This window comes from Neovison vison, chromosome 10, assembly GCF_020171115.1.
Source record: "Neovison vison isolate M4711 chromosome 10, ASM_NN_V1, whole genome shotgun sequence".
Classification (NCBI taxonomy): domain Eukaryota; kingdom Metazoa; phylum Chordata; class Mammalia; order Carnivora; family Mustelidae; genus Neogale; species Neogale vison.
This window is the reverse complement of record NC_058100.1, coordinates 12,009,927-12,031,961: the sequence shown is the minus strand read 5'-3', so window position 1 is coordinate 12,031,961 and position 22,035 is coordinate 12,009,927. Positions and strand designations below refer to the sequence as shown.

The following is a 22,035-nucleotide window of genomic DNA, read 5'->3' as shown; positions in this document are numbered from 1 at the left end:
TGAACATACTTTACAAAGCCCCTTGGGTAATAAAAAATATATACACTGGTTATTAACATTCTGCAGAAATTTTATTTTATTTCCAATAAAAACTTTTGCCTGGAGCCCAAGATAAACTTGCCCTTTGTCAAATTCAGTTCTAAAACCAGTATAAAATACATATTAACTATTATGCGATGCTAACAGAAACTAATATATACATTCCCGTTAATTCACATAAAGAACAGACTCATCAGCATGGTAATTCATTTGAACAAGTTTCCTTTACACAGATCTAAGGCTACAAGACGACTTGAATTTTTATATTCCTCTTTCTCGCAGAAATCCTATATAGGTTAACATGCTACAGAGATTTGTTAACTTTTCCTAGGAGCTGAGTACTCTGGGCCACCAATGGCTCCACAAGGTGGGTCTTCACCACCAAGGCAGAAACCGTTTATGTCTTCGCCTCAACTCAGTATTTTTGGCCTTCCTGGGACCTAGCTGAAAAGCCTCAGAGCCTCAGCAGAGTGTGGAAAATGGTAACCAGATATACAAAGGAAAAGAGTTACAACTACTTTTCTACAAAATGCTAAGATCAACAGAGAATGTGCCCTTGTGTGTTTTGCATTTCCATGCACCAGGGTCCAAATGGGCACTCCGTATTTGTAGCATTAAAATAAAGGGGAGTGGGAGAGGGACTTGATGCACTGAATGAAATAAAGATAAGGACCAGAAACCCTAGAGGCCCACCCACTCTACCTCTTCCCATTCACCCTACCACCCGCCCCTCAGAACAGTTTTAAAATCACTGACAGACCATGTTCTTACTCCTTCCTCTAAATTCTAGGTCACAGAAACATACCATCCGTCTACCAGTCCTTCGTTGACAAACCATGTGAGTTTTCTTTTCGAGAGCACTGTGTTGTTGAGATTTAGTCGACTATATTCCCAGATATACGGCTTTCTTATGCCTAAGGCTTCAATAATCCAATAAAACTGTTCATCTCTGTCGTGGTATTCTGTTGTTCTCAGGGCATGTGTAACACCTTCAATACTGTCAACTATGGGACAGGCAAAATCGTATGTTGGATAAACACTGGAAAAAAAGGGAAGACATTGAAAAGTAAACTGAAGCACGCTACCCTTTCCATCTTAGACTATTGCATTGTAAGAAGCAAGAGTAATTTGAAACAGAATTCCTTACAAATTAGGAATTTCTTAAAAATCAACAGGTTTTATGACCCATAATATTCAAAGTGTATCAAAATATTATCAGTCTTTGGGACCAACAAATCAGTTAACCCACTCAATGTTCAAACAAAAAAGCAAATTTGCTACTTAACAGACAACTGGGTATTGGCACAGCAAAGTCAACAATCCACATGTCATGTATAGTATAGGAGAAAATAAAAAGCAAAATACTGCTGACCCTTGAACACCACAAATTAGAACTACATGTGTCCACTTATTCATGGATTTTTATAAACACAGTACAGTACTGCAAATGTATTCTTATGATTTTTCTAGTAATTTATTTTCTCTGGTTTATTTTATGAATACAGGATATAATAAATATAAAAATGTGTTAATCGACTATGTTATCAGTAAGGCTTCTGTCAATAGGAGGCTACTAGTAGCTAAGTTCTTGGGGAATCAGAAGTCATACACAGATTTTTGACTGCACAGGGGGTCGGCATCCTAACTCCCTGCACTGCTCAAGAATCAACTGTACATAATAATTCAAAGGAATTTTTGGCTTTTCAATATCTTAATAAATCCCACACTTGAATAAATACCTAAGCTTAATCTCCTGTAATTCAATGAATTTAAGAATAAAGCATTTCCTTCTCTGACAAGTAAAAGAGAAGAAAAGTAGGTTAATTAAAATTCCATTTAAGATGAAATGGCCTTAGAAACAATTCCTGATTAAAATAATGTACACAATGTGAAAGCACTCTGAGTTTTAAGAAATGTATTATCGCATTATGCCTTCTAATTTTTTGGACACAACTTCATTAAAATGCTACTGCATTATGCTTGGCAATTATTTGATACTGAAAATGTGTATCCAAATTCACTTTTCCAAAGGTAGACGAAGTATTTGCTTAATAAAATAAGAAGAAAGCACCCTGTTAAAAATGACTTATGTAGACACCTGTAACCACATATGTAAGGTTTTGTCTACATATGGACACCATATCTACACCCACACATTTAAAGAAAGTTACATTAGCTAAAGAGGCTAGCATTTACATTCACTAATCTCAGAAGTGCAGATTCAGCAATTATATGTAGGTAGGCTTCTTCAAATTATTAAAAAAAATTCTATAGTTACTTTATAAAAGTAAATAAATAGGGGAGGGGAACCCATTTGAAGAAAAAAATCATTAACTGAAAACCCACACAGAAAGCTAATCAAGACTAGAAAAAAGACGCATGATACTTTCTTATATTGTTCCTATTTCTGTAAATTTTCAATTCCATCAATTTTGTGAATCAATTTATGCCCAGCAGAATCCAAGTTTATTAGAGGAAGAAAACTATCTTCATCTAAAGATACACACCAGGGAACCTGGGTGGCTCAGGGGGTTAAGCCTCTGCCTTCGGCTCAGGTCATGATCCCATGGTTCTGGGATCGAGCCCCGATCAGACTCTCTACTCAGTGGGGAGCCTGCTTCTCTCTCTGCTTGCCTCTCTGCCTACCTGTGCTCTTTCTCTCTCTCTGTCAAATAAATGAATAAAATCTTTAAAAAAATAAAATAAAAAATAAAGATACATGCCACAGTAAACCTAGTCAATACATAAAGCAATTTTCGGGAGAGTATAGGACTTTTATAGATGGCAATTATCTTAGAAATAACCTAACATAACCTTAATCAACAGGTGAGTAACCCCCAAGAGATTAGGTTACACACTCTACCAACAGCAGTTACTAACCTGTGGATGAACAAAGATCCAAGTCTCTTGACTATTCTGAATGTACTCCACATTTACAGAGATCAACAAAAATCATACTAGGCTACCGAACATAATGAAAGAGATACACTCACTTGTATTTATTTCCAGTTCTTGGATGTGGCTGAATTTTACAGCGATAAAGCGTTGGGTCTCTCATACATCCATTGTTACTACTCATGTCAATTTTTGCTCTCAGACAACAGGACTGGCCAAACTGGCTCCCTTTTTTCATTTCTTCCCACATTTGCAGATTCTTCTCAACAGCTATAAGATGATAATTGTATTAGTTTATTTCATGTATTACTAATATAGTTGAATTCAAATTATTTTAATAGCCCCATAATTTGATACAAATTTCCACATTCTACTTATATAATAAAAGCACACTCCACTAGTTTAAAATATAATAGTTCTAATATTTGGTATGAAGAGTAAATGCATCATTTTTTTATGAAGTCTCACAAAATGCTTAAAAAATACACTCTATAAATATATTTTTAAAGGCAGTCAAATCAATACATTCCACTGATGTAATACTGATCTAAGAGTATGAGCGAAAGAGGCCAGAAGGTTTTTCTCATCTTGCATTTCCTCCTTTCCCATCAGAGCACAACTGGCCAGCCCGACCCCCTCAAATTTAACACTGCCTTTGAAGCAGAAGCATTCTGTCCCTTTGCCACCTCACGCCCAGGGGACAGATCAGATTGGCCTGATCCACAGGGCCCACAGGGATCAGTGCTACTGCCCGTGCCCAGGAAAAGAACACAGCTTGGGCTGTGAGCCTGAGCCTGTGGGCTCCCTGAAAGCCCTGTCAGTCATTCGGGTGGAAAGCAGGAGACTCTTACACTGAAAAACATGAGAGCTCACGGAAAACAATGACACAAGTTTAATCCCAGAAAAAAGAATTCTATGTCCTAAGTAGCTATGGTTCTATTTATGTGAGAACACTGAAAACCTGTCCCATGTAGGTGAGAAAGAACTATGACACAGTGATTGTCTGCGGAAGCTCCTGAAGGAAATGCACACATCTTACCTGCCCTCAAAAAAATCAAGTGAGGTCTACAAGTAAAGTTGTTAACAATCTCTGAAAATGTAGGGAAACTTAAAAAAGAGAGAGAAAAAAGAAAGACTTCTGTAACAATCTAAATTCACTAGACACTTCCCAAGATTTAAATACAGTATACTGTGGAAATTACGGCAACATAATTACAGAGTGAAAATAGCCCTATTCAGTAACTCAGGGGACAAGTAATGAGTAAGAAAGGTTATTTCGTCAAGTGATATTTCTGAGGTACAGAGCAGTACACCGAGCTTCAATATTATATTCAGTATTACATTTACCCACATGCTAAGAAGATTTGGGTACTAATAACATGATCATTTTATAGAAAGACTCAGTATTTAAATTGGGAGAACTAGAAAAACTTGCAGAAATAACCATTCAAACACAAAGGGCGCGCACACGTGACATGCAGTTGTGATGGCAACAAAGTGAAAACAATTAAAGATGATAAAGAAAGAAAAACTTATGATGAATTAACGTGTGAATCATATTCCCAAATGTGTCTCAAACGAGCATCTTTCACAGAAATCTTGTTCTACTAGAGAAATAGAACAGAAGCCCATCAATTAAAATACAATACACTAAATGTGCCTTACAGTTTTTTCTGTGCTTGGATTCGATCCTCTGTTCACGTTCTGCTTTCATCTGCTCTGCAGGAGTATCATCTACATACGCCTTCCCTTCCTGAATTAGCTTCTCTGCATATTTCATTATAGTCTCAAAATGATCCGAGGTATAAGTAAACTGATCTGGTTTGATATGCAACATTGCAACATCTTCCAAGATAACCTACAAAAAGAATCCAAAATAACCATCACTTTATCTTTTGCATTTTCTTGTGTGTTTTCAATCCTTGATACTGCATTTGGGCAAATGTAATTATACACCATCAGTCAAAAAAAAAAAAGCCTGAAAATGTCTGTGCAAGTTGTATATTAGGTAAGAGAAGAAAAAAAGATATTCGTTGTATTAGTCTCCAAATTTTCAGCTGAGAAAGCTGATCTCATGAAAGAGCTTTCCATTTACTCTGGAAAACTGGTTATTATTGGTCATACTGACAATCATTTGCCCTCTCTTTGAATAAATTGAAATGCTTCTGAATAAAGAGGATAAAAGAGGCTAGGAAACCTTCCCAATTTTCCAATACCTACTTAAGTGTCTGTTTCATTCATACACTTAAAATTATACGACAAAAAGGAAACCTGCCTCTATTGACCAATTCATGTAAGAAATTGGTGCTTAAAGGAAAATACAGCACACTTTGGTAAACTGTACAATTGTGGAAGAAAAAAAATAAATTGAAGTTTTTTCATATGGGAGCTCAATATTGCTTAGCTTAGGTCTCAGACACAGAATATACAGATGAGGGATAAAAGCAGGTATGAGAACAAACTTATTTTCATACCATGAAGGTATCAGGTCACCCTCTAATTTTCATTAACTTTTCTGACAAAGGGTCATCACTACACCTTTAATTACCTTCTCAAAATCTTCCTTTTCTTTTTCAGGATTTGTGTCATCAAATCTCATGATCAGTTTCCCTTTAAAGTTAACCTGGTAGTGCTGGTTCAGAAGAGCAGCTTTTGCATGCCCAATGTGTAAGTAACTAAAACAAAAACATTTCACAAAGAAACTCATTAACATGTTTTAACTAAATACTTAAACTTAACCTTTTTGAGGAGATGAGAACTAAACAAAAATCCTTCTAGTTGGTACTCCAGTCATATTTTATTTTCTAATAAAAAAGTACTGTGATAGAAAATCTGACCCTCACAGGAAGAAAAAGGCTATAACATTTATAAAATAATCACAAGAAACAATTTCATATGTAAAATCTCTCACAAAGGGATAAGTTATTTGTTAACATTACAACCTTCAGGAGAAAAAAAACAAAATAAAGAACAAAATAAACAAAAAACCAACCTCAAGGAAAATCTTTTTTTTTTTTTTTCCTTACAGAGGAAACACATGGTCATTTAGTTAGAGGAAAACTGCTTCCAAAACAGCTTTTTCAGTGCTACGCGGCAGTGGATCTTCTTCACTAAGACCTGATGCTACTGAGAACCGAGTGCCCACCTCATGCAGGCCAGGGAGAGGCACCTCAGAGATCACCACTGCCACAGGAGGATCCCTGAAAGGGCACATGGGGATCAGGAGGCTGCAGGAGAGCCACTTCTCAAGGTGTCAGTTTTCTCAGAAGCCAAAACACCAGGATTTGAACTAAAGGACCTTCCAGGACCAACGCTCTGTGAATCGCAATCTATGTAAACACTACTCTGTTCTATGGGCAACTGGCAATTACAAGGAATAAAGTATGTCACAGGCACTGTCAGTAATATTCTATATCAATGTTCTCTTCTATCAGCAATGTGGGTAAAAAGCAGTACCCTATACCACTACTGTTGAAAATACCCTTTTCCAGGCAGCAAGTATGGCATGAAGCAAGGACATCTATCATTTCTACTAGCTTCCACTAATGGTAGCCATGGTCCCCACTGCGCTAGTTTCCTGGTTTCATGCCAACACGATCTCAGCTGGGAAGGGGAAAATACAACTCCTTGCAAGTCTTCACATCAGTTTTTAAATCAATCCCTGTTTTAGAAATTCAGGCAGCATTCTAGATCAATGATTAAGTGTTAAGAATAATTTAGGTTAATGTAGACAAATACAAAGCATAAAAGGCCATCACTGGTATCCCAGATGAAATTCTAAAACAGAAAAAGGACATTAGGAAAAAATTAATGAAATCCAAAAAAGGTATGGAGTTTAGGTGATGATAATAATACTGATATTGGTTCACCAGGTGTGATAAAGGTAAAAGAGTAATGTTAAGATGGTAAACATTACAGATAACTGGGGGCAGGGTATGTGGGAACATTTTGTACTGTCTTTGCTATGCTTCTGAAAGTTACAACTACTCTAAAACAAAAGGTTAACCAAAAATAAAATAAAACAAAGGACAGTGAGTTCCAAGAAAGAAACAGAAACACTGTCTGTAGTCTTTGTTGAAAGTGTTATACCTATATCATCCTATACCCATCATTAGGAACGAAAAAAAGACAACAACAAACTAATAATCACTAACTCCCCACACTATATGATAGTTAATGTGTTAGGCTTTACATAAAGGAATTAATTTGAGAGGTAAGGAAATCAAACCATTATCTTACAGATGTTTCTGAATCTGAAATAATGTGTATGGTTCTAACAATTCTAAATGTCAAGAAAGTTAAAAGGACTATAAAATATTCACAAGATAACTAAAATAACCAGCTCAAGAGACATCTAGCTAGATAAAGTAAGATTCACACTTTTCAGTTAGTACTAATACCAAGTTGGGCTTCTGCCACACATAACAGCACAGGCTGCAGAATTTTAAGTCAAATGGACTCTAGAGCCAGATAGCACAAGTTTGGCCAACTACCAAAATGATGTAGGAATCAGTTTCTGAAACCATTTGTAAAATCCAGCTATTAAAAGTGCTTTCCTCACAGGGCTATTAGGATTAAAACACTAAATGTACAATGCTTGGTAGTACCTGCATATAACAGGTTCTATATATGTTAGCTAAGAATAAGAAAAAGGGCAAAAGTCAAGCCTTCGGGGCACGTGGGTAGCTCAGTTGGTTAAGCATCTGCCTTCACCTCAGGTCACGATCCCAGAGTCCTGGGATCAAGCCCCGAGATGTGAGGGCTCCCAGCTCAGTGGGAAGTCTGCTTCTGCCACTCACCCTGCTTTTGTGCTCTCTCTCTGTCAAATAAATTAGTAAAATCTTACACAAACAAAAAAGTCATGCCTTCTGGCATTTCATGAAAGACACAGAAAAATAAAATGACTAATAAGAAAAAGTACAGGGGGACCCTAGCTGGCTCAGTTGGTAGACATGCAACGCTGGATCTCAAGGTTGTAATTTAAGGCCCCATGCTGGGTATAGAGATTACTTAAAAATAAAATCTTAAAAAAAAAAAAGAAAAGAAAAAGAAAAATTAAGAATTCTTTAGCAGTATAAAGGGGTATGATAAAATTATGACTAGTAAAACAAAAAACAAAAAAGACCAAAAAAACACCTGAATACTGATTTATATTTCAAATCCTCAAGCTGTATTTGGCAAAGAGCATGTCTCTGAAATTGATAAAATTTATGGCAGACAAATGTACTTCATAAATTAAAAACATGAGGTACTCATTCTAAGAAATGACAGTGACAGAAAATATAAAAAGACTGTCAAAGAACTTATGTCCAAATGCCAGAGCTATAAACAGCCACCGCTCAGAAAGTGGCTTTAGGAAACCCCTGAAGTCACTGCCCATGGGAAACCAGCTGTGATGAAGCACACAGGAGCAGAACACAGGGACCACAAAGGACCCGAGATGTCTGTGGGAATTAAGGCACATATGCTAAGTCTGATTTATGAGATTCCCCCCATCAACTACCAAGCGATCATTTAATTAGTCTATGAATTTTCCGAATTCATTATTTCTCTTTCATCTCCTTCTATCTATCCTTTATTTTACCACCTTCATCAGCAAATTTAGAAAAGCAGAGAGAAAATGTGGAATTCTACAACAAATTTTCCTGTCAGTGGTGCTTATAAGAAGTCTGTGGAGAACTATTAAGAACAGCTAAAATAAAATGGTTTTTTGCTTACTCTGCTACTTTCTACTGTCTACAAATTCCACTTACCACAAACGGGTAAGAATTTAGCTACAGAATACACAATCTGAAATTAAACAAATTTGGGGGGGAAAAATCATCTCATTTACCAAATGTGGCACAATTCTTTCCTAATGGCTAAGTTCCTGAGGCTAATGGCTTTAATAAGACACACTTTACATTATCATCACTGGAGGGGCGCTATTACAAAGCTTGTCCAGCGCAAAGAGGCCAACGCATGCGCAAAGGTGGACTCCCCACAGCCCTGGACAATGCTGGGCAAGGCCTGGGAAGGCCGCAGGCTGGTGGCCGCCAGCCAAAACAAGTCTTTTTCTCCAAAGAGCTATTCAAATGTTATTTTCTTTTGCTACCACAAACGAAAGAGGCTGGGAAGTCTGCTGACAATAGAAAGAACTGAAAAGGAATAGGCTTTTTTCAGGATGCCCCTTTATTTCAGAAAAAAAGGAACCTAAAAATAATTCTACTGTAACTTCTACTGCTAACCGAAAGGACCATGCCGGGTACAACTACAAATCCTTGTTAAACGGGAGCGGAAGATTCTCAAAATGTAAATAAAACTTAAGGCTTTCTATTTATGGATATTTTTCTATTAAAATTCTGTGTGGGACAAAATAACAATATTGCCTGATTAATAAGCTAAAACTATAAATTTGATACATTAACATTACTTGTCAATAATAAATAGACTATTAAGATGTTTAGAATTTTGATTCCCACAATTAAAATCTTACTTATTTTCTTCTATATTAGTAATCTAGTAATATCATAAGTACTCAACTATCCTAAAGCTTTTCCACTAAATATACTCCACTGTAATTACAAGTTACATTTCCTTACCCACTAGCCTCTGGAGGAAATCTGACGGTAACCTTTCCCATCTCAGCACCTGGAAGCTCAACAAATTTCCCAACATCTTGTTTTTTCTCAGGTATCTGAAAAGCAGAACAAAAACAACAAATACAGTTACATCATTAAATGTTAAAGAACACATTCATTCAACAAATACTTAACTCCGTGCCCACTATGGACGAGGCATGATTACAAGACACATGAGGACCAGAACGCTGTCCTTGCACTTGAGCACCCAAAATCTTATGAAGGATGTAAATACAACCAACCACTGGGAACAGAGATATACACATGTATTCACAGAGTGCTGCCAGAGCAGTCAGCTGACATTAACCAACAGCTTCTAGGGTCATCAGGAAAAGCTTAAAAGGAGATAAGAACCAAAGCTGGACCTTAAGAAATAAGTGGAAATACATTAGATGTAGAATGTGTAAGTGCCTTCATTCTAAGAAAAGGAACAACAGCACACGTAAGACACAAAGACAGTGCAACATCCACGAAAAGTTAAAAAATGCATGTGGGGTGGGTGGACAAGGAAGGTGAAACTTTTGATGAGGTCCAGAATATGAAGCTCCTCATACACGTGCTTTTCGGTTTTAGGCAAAGAGGAAATCCCAGGAGTAACAGGACCATTTATTTGTATTTTCTAAAATGATACCATGGACAATGCGGAGACTGAAGTAGAAAAGACAGAGACCTTGGGTGAGATTATGGTATTAAATCAACTAAGAGGTAGTGAAGCTCCAATAAAACTGAGTAATAGTGGAGACAGAAAACATATTAACAAATAGGAGAAGAACAGAACTTAGTAACTGATTTCATGGAAAAAATGGTGAAGGACGAGTGACGATTTTTAGCCAAAACCACTGAACAGACTGTTGTGTCTTCACTCAAGCAGGCAGTAGTTTTCTAATTTTACTGCAGTGGAAAACCTCTAGGTTGAGACTTTACTACACATGCCTAATGTGTGAAACAGACTGAAGTAGAGAGACTCTGCCTGGGGAAGAGAATCTTTCCTACTGGACTCGGCATCACATCCTCCTAGAGGACCAACAAAAAGGCTCCGCAGAAGCCCAGGACTCAATGGTCAAAAATGAGCAAACAGGGGAGTTGGGAGGAAGGAAAACTCATATAGCCATAAAGAATGAGATTTTAATTACGTGGATTTTGGATTTCCTAAGAGACATACACTGCACGATCATAAGATTTTAGACATGTAATGAAGGCTTCATGGAGTTAAACAGTTAAAGGCAAGACCACACTTAACAGACTCAGCAGATTTTTCCAAGAAGATCCTTTTTCACATATGAAAAGAAAAACTCCAAGTAAGAATAATTTTCTTTTCAGATCTACGGTCTCAAACAGAGACCGTAGATCTGAATGCTGAGGTACTAAGGTACTGCTAAGTACCTTAGTACTGATACTAAGGTATCAGCATTAAAAAATGCTTACCGCTTTAGCTTTGGTCGCTGAAACATTCCACTTGGTACCTACAGACTGGAAGGCCTGCTGGGCTTCGAGAAAGCCAAACCAGCGTTTTACGTGCACTGGAGCTTTGTTCTGTTTCAACTGTTCCTCCCATGCAGCACTGCCTATTAGCAAAAATAATTTTTTTAAAACATTTTATTTATTTATTTCAGAGAGAGGGAGAGGGAAGAGGGAAAGAGAGCAGAAGCAGGGGGAGCAGCAGGCAGAGGGAGAAGGAGGCTACTTGCTGAGCAGGGAGCCTTGCGCGGGGCTCAATCCCACGACCCCAGGATCATGACCTGAGCTGAAGGCAACCGCTTAACTGACTGAGCCACCCAAGTGCCCCAAGCAAAAATTATTTTAAAACCATTCGATAAATCCACAACTTTAAAAGCAAAGTTCTAGTTGTGGTTAATTTAAGAAAATGAGATAGCTTAAAGTTGTGCTTCTAGAGGTGTCCCTGGCTGGCTCAGGTCATAGAGCAAGTGACTCTTAATCCCAGGGTCTTGAGTTCATGCCCCATGTTGGGCGTGAAGCCTACTTTAAAAAAAAAAAAAAAAATGTGCTTCTATAATGAAAAATTTACGTCTAGGTATGCATTGTAACATTTTCTAATGTTTTAATACACTTTACAGAATTCATGGAAGTTAAAAATATTTTTGCATTTCAACTCACTGAAGTAAATACTAAATCCTGCCCTTGACACCACCACACCCCCATTATAAGGCCAATGTCTTATTTCATAATTAAGGAAATGCTTTAAGTAGATCAACTAGAAAACAAAATAGGAAACTAAGATCAAGAAGTAGCTCATTTCTTCAATTGTAGTATCAAACGTAGGCAGTGAAGGAAAATTTAATTCTGTAATATCACAAAGCTACATCCTCAAGATAGTATCTTCCTTCCATTAGTATGAAGTCAAAAATCGAAAAAGATGAAAATGTCAAAACTATACATGAAAACATCTAATTAGAAAAGGCCTTCATTTTATGTTGGTTTTTATGACAATTTGGAGAAAAGTTTTAGCCACAAAAATAGTAAACACAATTTAAAAAACCCCACATGATACAACTTTAAAGAATGATAAAACTTTCTGGCATATTTGCTTTTTTTTTCTCTCTCCAAGAAAATGGAGAGAGAATTTTTTCTCTCCAAGAAAATTCAAGTCCTCTTTATACCTCTCCTCAAACCCATAATCTTACCCTATTGCCAACTAGTCAGAGAATCCATGACCTCCAAAAGGAACAACTCCAGCTCACCCCCTCCAACACACAAACACCCCCCTACTAAGTAATCAGAGACAGTAATGCCTGGAGTAAAGGAATGGCTGAGACAGGAGAAGTGCTGACATAAATGGGATGAGGGCTTCTTCAGCAGGACCAAGGTCAGCCTTCCAAGCAGAAGGGAGCTGGGTTAGTGAGAGACAGAAGACGTCTCGGGACAGCAAAGTGTTAGGAATTCCTACGTGTGGATAGGAATGAAACAGCCAAGACAGTCATTCCTTTGCAAGAAGTCCTAAGTGACTCTCGTTCTACACAAACACACACTCACATGTCTGAGTTTATTCGTATATAAGTAAATAAATGTGTGTGTGCGTGTGTGTGTATTTAGAGACCTATATGTAGAGAGAGACATGCACACTTCTTACCCAGCAAAATATCAAGCAATAAAAATACAGCACTCTTCAGGCAGAATAAATTGTACCTTTTAGGGTGGCCCAAACACATAAATCTGCTAAGCTCAAGGAATTTCCAACTAAATATGTTCTCAGAGACAGGCAATGATTGAGCTCGTTGATCGCAGAAGTAAACAAACTACATGAAGACAATTTTGTAGCACTGAACTCCAACCAGTGATCAATCTGTGAACATAAAAGTTCGAAAAGAAATGTACCTCAGCGTTTAGACTTAAACGAACAAATGAACTCAGAACCATGCCTATCTTGTCTCAAATTACTGGATTTGCCACTGGGTGATTTTAATTCTGGTTGCCTGAGATCTAAAGTAGCATCTACATAAACAAACTTCATTGTTATATTTCTGTGCTTCCCTCACTCCTGCAGAAGTGCAGAGGAGCACTTCGGAGAAGAAAAGATTGAAGAACCGGCAGCAGGAAGGAATAACCCACTTGATCAAAACCAGTAGGTGATACCTAGACAAACAGATTCATCCACCTGCAAAATTTAAAAGTAAATACCGAGGAAACTATCCTTTGTATACTGACTTTTATAAAACTGAGGAGAACTGGAGCTGAATACAAACAAAAAGCATCTAAATAGCAGTACTGGAAGTTAATCTACAATTGCTGTGATTAATTAAAGTATCACCATGCTTGCTTCGGCAGCACCTATGATAATTAAAGTATATACCGAGAAAGGAGAAGGGGGTCCAAACTGTGTGTGTGACCCTGGGAAAACCTCTTAACTTTTCTAGGCCTGCTGCCTCATCTGTAAAGTTAAGGGATTTGTATGAGATGATCTATACAGTCACATCCAGCCTGAAATTCTAGGAATCTAGGAAGACGACAGCACTCATGGACCCAACAGGACAGCTGTTATGGGATTAAAAGTTCAAACTTGGGAAATATGAGGTGTTTTTTTGTTTTCCTAAAAATAAAAACAGGACGAGAATTCCTTAACTAGGTCCATCACTAAACTCCATTACTACCCTTACATAGAATAACAGTGTATAAGCCAATAATAAAATGAAGTGCTCGAAAGAACAGAGCATAAATCAAAATAAGCCCAAGGAAATGTTCATCCCTTACCTCAGTATGTTCCAGCAAGTCAGAGCCATAGAGCCCAGCTGTAGTTGCAACTCGAGCCAAGTAGCGAAGTATGGAATTTACATCCGTGAATACCACATTTCTAGAATATAAGCATGCGATAAAATATTACCACAGCTCTAGCAAACCAGGAGTCATGAGCCTTACAAAGGCTTTTATTTACCATGTATTTTTAACTACAGTTTAAAAAAATCTCCCTAATTTATTCCCTACTGTTTCTATCAAACTCCAATTTGTTCTGAATGTTCCGCTAAACCAAACAATTCAGTTCAGAGTAAACTATCTGTAATGCTTTGTCCTTCTAACTATTGTCTATTTGTGGTGTAAATACGAAAATATAACTGGGATGGCAAGAATAACAGTGATTTAAAATAAATCAAGGCAGAGAAGTTAAGGATACACAGTCATGAAGAGGCTAGTTTTATATACTTCCAAGTAAGAGGACAGCTCAAACCCCACCAAAATTGTTCTGTAGAAATTATTTTTTTAAGAGACACACACCCATAAGGAAAAAGAGACTAAGGAGAAGAAACAGTCACAATAAAGTTTACGAAGTTAGACAGCAGATGGATTCAACAGGTCTGAAGAAACTGAATTTTAAGTGGGTAGTGGACAAAGCTGAAAACCAACCCAACCTAAATTTTAGAATCCACAAAAGAGTCGTGAATCAATGGAAGCAAAGTGAACTGGGGATAAAATAAGTAGGGATGATAGAAAGTCTATTTACTAAGCAGTGGGAAACAGACACCATCAAGCCCTGTTCTGCTCAGCTGAACCACTGCTTTTACTCAATCGTGGCCAAAACTGAAGCCTTATTCTCTAAAGAGTCAAACGAAGGCTCTCTCAACTGGGGGAACTCTGGCACAGCAGTGAACTGGGTTAGGCAGGTAAGTGGGAGAAGACACACGTGCACACGAGATGCTAAGACCCTCAGCCTTCTTCCCCCCTCAGCTTCCAAAATGTTCTGGCATCAACTCTTTACCTTCCAAACAGGAGGCTGAAAGTCTTCACTAAATAATCTGATCAGCCTAAGAAGAAATAACTAAGGATACTAACATCAGAAGTTCCCCCTAAATGAACCGTTCAATCAGACCATCCCAAAGTATGCTCAGAACTAACAAGCCTACCCTAGAGTTCAGAACTTATAAACAGCTTTAAATTCCAGCTTAAATCTGAGAAGGTCATCAGGAGTTACCAAATATCTGAAGAAAGCTTTTAACCTGAAAGATAGTAACCAAAATAAACACATGGAAAAACGCAACTTGGACAAATTAGAGAAAAGAAAATTTAAAAAGTAAACAAATTTCCTTTAGGCAATGAAACAATAATACTGCAGTCATAAAACAAGAAGAGGATATTATAAAAGAAAATAAAATAAAAAACCGAGCTCTTAGATACTAAAGATATAATAGCAGAAATAGAAGACTCCATAGGAAATTAGGATGGTAAAGTTGAAGAACTCTCCAGAAAGTAAAGAAAAAAGCAAAATTAGATGAAAAATGAAGGTAGTACTTAATCTCAACATCCATAAGAACAAAAAAGGGAGGAGAAAATCATCAAAGAAAAAAATTTTTCAAATTTTCTAAAATAGAAGGATTTCCAAGTTTTCACATTGAAAGGAGACCAAGCACCTAGTGGAAGAGATTAAAAAGACACCCACAGAGGGCACCAGCTTGGCTCAGTCAATATAACATGTGACGCGATCTTGCGGTTGAGAGTTCAAGCCCCACATTGGGTGTATAGATCACTTAAAAATAAAATCTTAAAAAAAGAAGGGGGGTGGGGTTATGGACATTGGGGAGGGTATGTGCTATGGTGAGTGCTGTGAAGTGTGTAAACCTGGTGATTCACAGACCTGTACCCCTGGGGATAGAAGTTTATTATATGTTTATAAAATTTTTAAAAATAAATAAATTTTTAAAAATGACCCACACATCAGAGCATATTACTGTGAAATTTCAGAATACTGAATCAAAAGAAAATATTCCTACAAACCCCTGAAGTCACACAGAAAAGATTAGGAATCAGAGAGGCTTCAGAAGAAAGAGAACAAAACAAACTATTATTCCATGGAAAAGTAAGAGTTTTACACAAAAAAATAATCATAATATGTGGCTTAGCAGTGAATAAAACGTGCTAGGTCATTGCAGTGTAAACACGGAATGGAAACCTAACCAAAATGATGATACAACTATACCGGGAGGAAGGAGATGGGAACAGAAGAGTGTGTGCAAGTATCTGTTTTTATGTATCTTGCTCTTTTCCCAATACAAGTCTCTCTGTCAGTTTATTATGGACCTTTAAAACACATTTCAAATCTGTATCCTGCTTGAGAATACCCTGGAAAATTTCTTTCAATTTAGTCCAGATTTTATTATGTGGTGAAGTACTTTTTAAAAACTCTGAAACCAGATTATATCTATTCCTCAGTTTCATTAAACTAAAATTAAGGATAATAATATCTCCCTTTCCAGTTCTTTTTATTCTTCTCAGTGGGTTCCTGAAAAAAAAGTTCAATCTTCCATAAATCCTGAGATGCAAATGATTCACTTTAATCAGGAACATACACTATATGCTCATTGTAGAAATGTGCGAAAACAGAGAAGTAAAAAGAAAAAAAAACTTTCTGTATGTTTCTTTTAGATTATAAGTGGGATCAGATAGCTTGCTGACAAATCTAAGTCTCTGAATATACTTCTTTTAAGAATGAGGAAGAAAAGCACAATTCTTTCTAATCTACCAACAAGCAAATAAAACAAGCACAGAACACTGAATTCTGAATATTTAAAAATGCCGTTCAGTACTGAAAACAGATACCAAAGTACTTACTCAGACACATGAAGAATATTCTCTTTCCCTTCTTCAACAGAAATGCTGACATTGTCTTTCACATGTTCCACGGCCAGCAAAGCTCCTAAGTGGAATGAGATGAAAAGATGTTTCTGTATTAACAATGTAGTATTTAAAACCTGAATCATAAAGCAGTAAGAATGACTCAACAAACCAATACTGAGTCCTACGAGGAGTAAACTTCTTTCCCAGAAGTCTATAAAAAGAAAGGATCCTCTTCCAGTCTTGGGAAAATAACATATCAGAAACTATTCACTGGCATAGTTCAACTGCTTTTGCATATGTTCAGCTTCCAGTTAAGGGCAGCAAAATACATCTATTCCTCCCTCAGGAGACAAATGAGAACAGTGCCTTGTATAAAAACTACTGTTAATAGCATCTGAGTAATTACTATATGGTAGGCACTGTGCTAAAATGCTTTACAGTCATTAAAATTTTTAATCTTTGTAGTGATCTTAAAGAGGGAGTCATCTTTATCTTCCTTTTACAGAGAGGAAACCGAAGCTTGAAAACATTAAATACTTAACTAAATATGTGGCACTCAGGAACTGAATGCAAGCCTAAGATGATCCAGAAGTTAAACTCTGAAACACAGTATAATCTGCCTCGCAACACCTATTAAATATCCTAAATTGATTCATTAATCTTTTGTCCTTGAAAAGGACATGAACCACCAGCATCCAGATACTGATTTCTAAATATCAAGCTCCACCAGAAACAGGGCTGTGGCAGGGAAGGTACAAGACAGATCTGGAAAACCTTGCACTAGAAAGCAAGAGGTAATCAAACAGATAAACCAAAAGGACACAGAGGCCAGCTTAGAGGGGCTCCCACTGGCTAACAGTAGCAATTTAACCACTAAGGTAAATGATACAAGTTTTAGTGTATCCATACAACAAAATCCTACAAGGCAAATAAAAACCATGAAGTGCTGTCACAGGCAGTAAGACAGATGAATCCCAAAGCATTATCCTAGATACAAAAAGAATATATATGATATGATTCAGTGTACATGAAATTCTAGAAAAAAAAGAACAATAATGACAGGAAGCAGATCAGTGGCTATCAGGAACCAGAGATGGGGAAAGGGAACTGACTGCAAAGGAACATAAGGAAATTTTCTGAAATGAGAGAAACACTCTCTATCATTATTGTGGTGGTTACTGCACATATTTGCCAATCTTAAATTGGTGAAGTTTAGTAAACGCACATTACAGCTTAATAAAACTAATTTTAAAAAATAAAAGTTTTAAATTAAAAGAATAAAAGTAAATAATACACATTATAACCCGAGTACATTTTGTTATGAAATTTTTTTAAAGGAAAAGAAAAAAGATCCTCTAACAGAAAAATGCCAACTAATACATGTAGAAGGAACGGAACTGGAAGGTGACCTTTTGGCATGTTAAAAATCATCAAGTTGGGCAGGAAGCATCAGTGGATGCTGAAACCAGTAAACGAAGGTTTGAGTGGCATGTTTATATGGTCCTAAAGCATCTCCCCACAAAATGCCTGTCAAATGCAAAGAGAAGGGGTGCCTGGGTGGCTCAGTGGGTTAAGCCTCTGCCTTCGGCTCAGGTCATGATCTGAGGGTCCTGGGATAGAGTCCCATGTCGGGCTCTCTGTTCAGTAGGGAGCCTGCTTCCCCCTTTCTCTCTGCCTCCCTCTCTGCCTACTTGTGATCTCTCTCTGTCAAATAAATAAATACACATTTTTTTAAAAATGCAAAGAGAAAATTTTGCAGTCCATAAAGCTGGCTGGCACCATCTTAAGTAATCAAGGTTAGATCATCAGTAATGGAAAAATCAAATTCATGCACCAATTAATGGGCTGTAGTGAAGAAAAACGAATCACTTCTGTGCTACGCTTGCCAAAGATGTGTAGCTGAATACAGCCACAAGGAAACCTCAAACAATCTGATGGGGACATTCTTCAAGTAACTGGTCTTTAGTCTTCAGAGAGGTCAAAGCTAAGAGAGGCAAGAGAAGACTGAAAAAAACATTCCAGACTGAAAGAAACTGGAGAGACATGACAAGGAGGTGCAAAGCTTGATTCTGGATTTTGATCCCTGTACTGTTAAGAGTGTTGCTGAAACAATTAGTTTTGGAATATGAATAGGGGCTATGCATTAAATGGAAGAATGGTATGAATGTGTACTTGCTGATTTTGATGGTCCTGTCAGGTCATGTGAAGAGCTTCCTTGCTTGAGAGCTGTTATGTTGTGTATTCCTGATGCTGAAGCTGTCCAGTGGTATGGGGGAAAAAAGTACTCGATTCTATTCTTGTACCTTTTTAAGTTTGAAATTATTTTAACATTTAAAAAAAAAAAAGAAAAAAAGCTTCACGTGCTGAATGCATGTCAAACAGGGAAATTCCAGCAATTCAATCTGTTTTTCTAAATGTTTCGTTCAATCTTTAGAGATGTGCTTTAATCAAACAGTGGGAAGAATTAAAAAACAAAAAAAGAGGGGAAAAGCAAACATACATACACTCTATCACTGGTCTACAGTTCAAAATGACAATAAATTTCTTGAAGATCCACTGTTCTTCCAGAACAGTCAGAATGTGGTAACCAAGGAAACAGGGTGATTCGCTAAGTAACATTAGTAAAAACTATAGCTATGGAGTATCTCAAATGTGACAGGAATTTTACCTACGTCTCATTTAATTCTGGCAACCAACCCTATGTAGAAAATACGATTCCTCCTTTCTTAACCAAAGGAACTATGGGAGAAGCCAAACATGCAACCTGCCAAGGTTCCACAACTGGTAAATGGCAGCCAGGATTGGACCCAAGTCTCCAGGAACCAAATGTTTCTGCTCTTAATCATGAGACCACAACTGTCTAGTACTTTCCAGCCCCAAGAGCAAACCCATTTTTTTTTTTTAAAGTTTACTGATTTGTGTGAGGTTAGCCCATAATTACTGGAACCAATATGCTAAACATCAGCATTTTAAAAATACGTAAAATGGCTATTAAGTTGTGGGTTTTATGCCAAAAGACTGTAGAGCGGGTGACCTCGCTGTTGAGTTCCAGCCCCATGTTTGGTGTAGAGATTACCGAAAAATAAAACCTAAAAAAAAAAAAAGGACTTATGAGTGAGTCTACACTACGCATACACATTAACAAATAGGAGATTAATAAACTACTCAAATTCTTTTGTGCAATTTCCCAAAGTAATAAAAAAGCAGAAATTCTAAGCGATCTATCGACAACAACGGCGGCCCCACAGAAAAAGCAAATCTAAATAGAACTTAACACGTACTGGCAAGGGAACAGGTCCGACGTTTACTCCGGCGCTGACCACATCCACAAGGGTGTGCAGGAAAGGAACCCTATCAGTCCGCAGTGTACTCGAGTGTTCTAGCAATTACCCTGCCACCATTAATTAAAAATAAATGCAACCTCGGTTGTAATGCAGCCTCAGCCTACTACACTGTCTGCCTTGTTCCCCCCGAACCCAACGAAACATAAGGTAGGCAAGGGGATTAAAGATCTTTTCTGAGAAGAGGGAGGGAGGGAGATGTCAGGGAAGGGGGGGGGTATGCTGAAAGAGGGGGACGCGAAGACGATGGGATTTTAACTTTCCAAACGACATTTCTACCGGCAGCTCGAGGTCTCCAGGGAAAGTCATTCCAGAAAAAGGGAGAGGGGAGCTGGCTGAGAGTCATCCCTCTTAGAAAAAAGGTCCGAAGCTGAGCGACGTGTCGCCCTGCCTGGGCTCACACCACGCCTCCCTCCACGCCCGAGAAAACTGTCTTCGGGAGCAAAACCGCACGCCAGGAGGGCGCAGAGCTTACTCCGTGCACAGTTTCGAGGAGCCGGCAGGCCTAATCTCCCAGACCGTGACCGCCACTGCGCAACGCCGGGCGCGGCGACCTTCCCTGCCCCGCACCCTCCCCGGCTGATGCAACCCACGCAGGTCGGCGGCCTCGGCCCCTTACCCAGCGGAGGGTCTCCTGCATTCACGGTCAGACAGAGCGTCGCCATCTCCGCCGGTCTGCGGCTACCTCTCAGTGCGCCTGCCTGGCCGTCAGCACCTCGCCGAACCCCGCCGAAAGCAAGCTGCTGCAACGTGTGCGCGCGCCGGACGCTGCCGCAGCCTTCGCCCCTCCCCTGCGTCGTGGCCGCCGCCGTCTTCGCGCACACCGCGGTGCGTCATCGCCGTGCGCCGTCTCGGCGCGGTCACGGGAGTCCGCGGCTTCCGACCCCGCCCCTCTGCATCTGGGAACGGGAGGGCCTACGTGGCGACTCGCGCGGGAGGGGTGGGGGGGGAGACGCTGCAGCGTACGAGACTTTACGACACTTCGTAAAGCGAGAACTAGTTACGAGACAGCTTCTACGGTGTGCGAGCCGTGCACGTGAGTCCCGGAACAGAACACGCCAGTGGAGCAAGGTGTTGTTGATGGCACTGCGTGTTTGTATACACGGAAGAATCGTGGAAGCGTGCAGAGCACGCCGACAGCCCCGGTTCCGCTGGGGATGGGGGAGCTTTTCTAATGTTTCGTATTTTTCAAAAGAAGAATGTAATTCCAAGAGTTATTTTCGGACGTGAAAATAGTGCTTAAAAAGGATGGATTTATTTATAAAAGGCATTACTAAAAGCCGGTGTCCGAATTTGTGTTAGCTTTGCCTGGACTCTGCAAGCGTGCCTTTCACAGGGTCATCGGATTTCTTTTTCCGTGTGTGTGTGTGTGTGTGTGTTCGTTCCAAAAGCTGGTATCGAGTCAAGGGGCAAAGCATTAATTACAGAACAGCTCAACTTCATCACTCCACTACCACCATCAGATGCCCCACGGCATTAGGTGGGGTCGCTTGGTGTTGCTTAACTGGAAGCTAGGGTGGAGGAAGGTGTAGAAGGCTTCACTCACCTGATGGCTGTGGTGGGAAGTCTGGAAGCCTAGACTCAGCTGGACCCCACTCCCTGTCCATAGTTTCTTAGATCTGCTCCGTGCGAAGCCTCCAACAGGGTAGTAAGACTTATTACAGGGTGTCTGGGTACCGTGAGAGTGAAGGTTCCAGAAGACCAAGTTGGAAAGCTTCCACGTTCCTTCCGATCTAGCTTTGGAAATCACACAGCATCACTTTTTCGACACTTGACTGGTGACCAGTGAGTCCCACAGGGCCTACCTAGATACAAAAGAGGGGACTGCACAAGGGCTTGAATACCAGGCGGTTTGGTTCACTGGGGTAAATAGTAGATTAAATTGTGTCTCCCGAGAAAAGATATGTCCAAGTCCGAGCCCTCAGTCCCTTAATATGATTATTGGGAAATAGAGTTTTTGCATATGTAGTGAAGTTAAGGATCTAGAGATTACATCATCCTAGAAGGAGAGGGGAATTTGACACACTTTAATGAAGTCACAGAGACACAAAAAGAAGGACTTACAACAGGTCAGGTTGAAA

General features: G+C 38.8%; 1 protein-coding gene across 1 annotated transcript in view; it reads right to left on the bottom strand.

Annotated features, from left to right (window-relative positions):
- Positions 1-20,734, bottom strand: part of EPRS1 (glutamyl-prolyl-tRNA synthetase 1) — a 65,914-nt gene extending 45,180 nt beyond the window's left edge. Inside the window, exons 1-10 of the mRNA XM_044266815.1 lie at positions 20,574-20,734; positions 16,608-16,692; positions 13,761-13,860; positions 12,699-12,855; positions 10,980-11,119; positions 9,516-9,610; positions 5,483-5,609; positions 4,600-4,792; positions 3,033-3,204; positions 845-1,078 (exon numbers count right to left, since the gene is read on the bottom strand). Of these exons, the coding sequence (XP_044122750.1) occupies positions 845-1,078; positions 3,033-3,204; positions 4,600-4,792; positions 5,483-5,609; positions 9,516-9,610; positions 10,980-11,119; positions 12,699-12,855; positions 13,761-13,860; positions 16,608-16,692; positions 20,574-20,619 (1,349 nt within the window). The 5' untranslated portion in view covers positions 20,620-20,734. The remainder of the gene's footprint in view (positions 1-844; positions 1,079-3,032; positions 3,205-4,599; positions 4,793-5,482; positions 5,610-9,515; positions 9,611-10,979; positions 11,120-12,698; positions 12,856-13,760; positions 13,861-16,607; positions 16,693-20,573) is intronic.
- Positions 20,735-22,035: the final 1,301 nt, after the last annotated feature.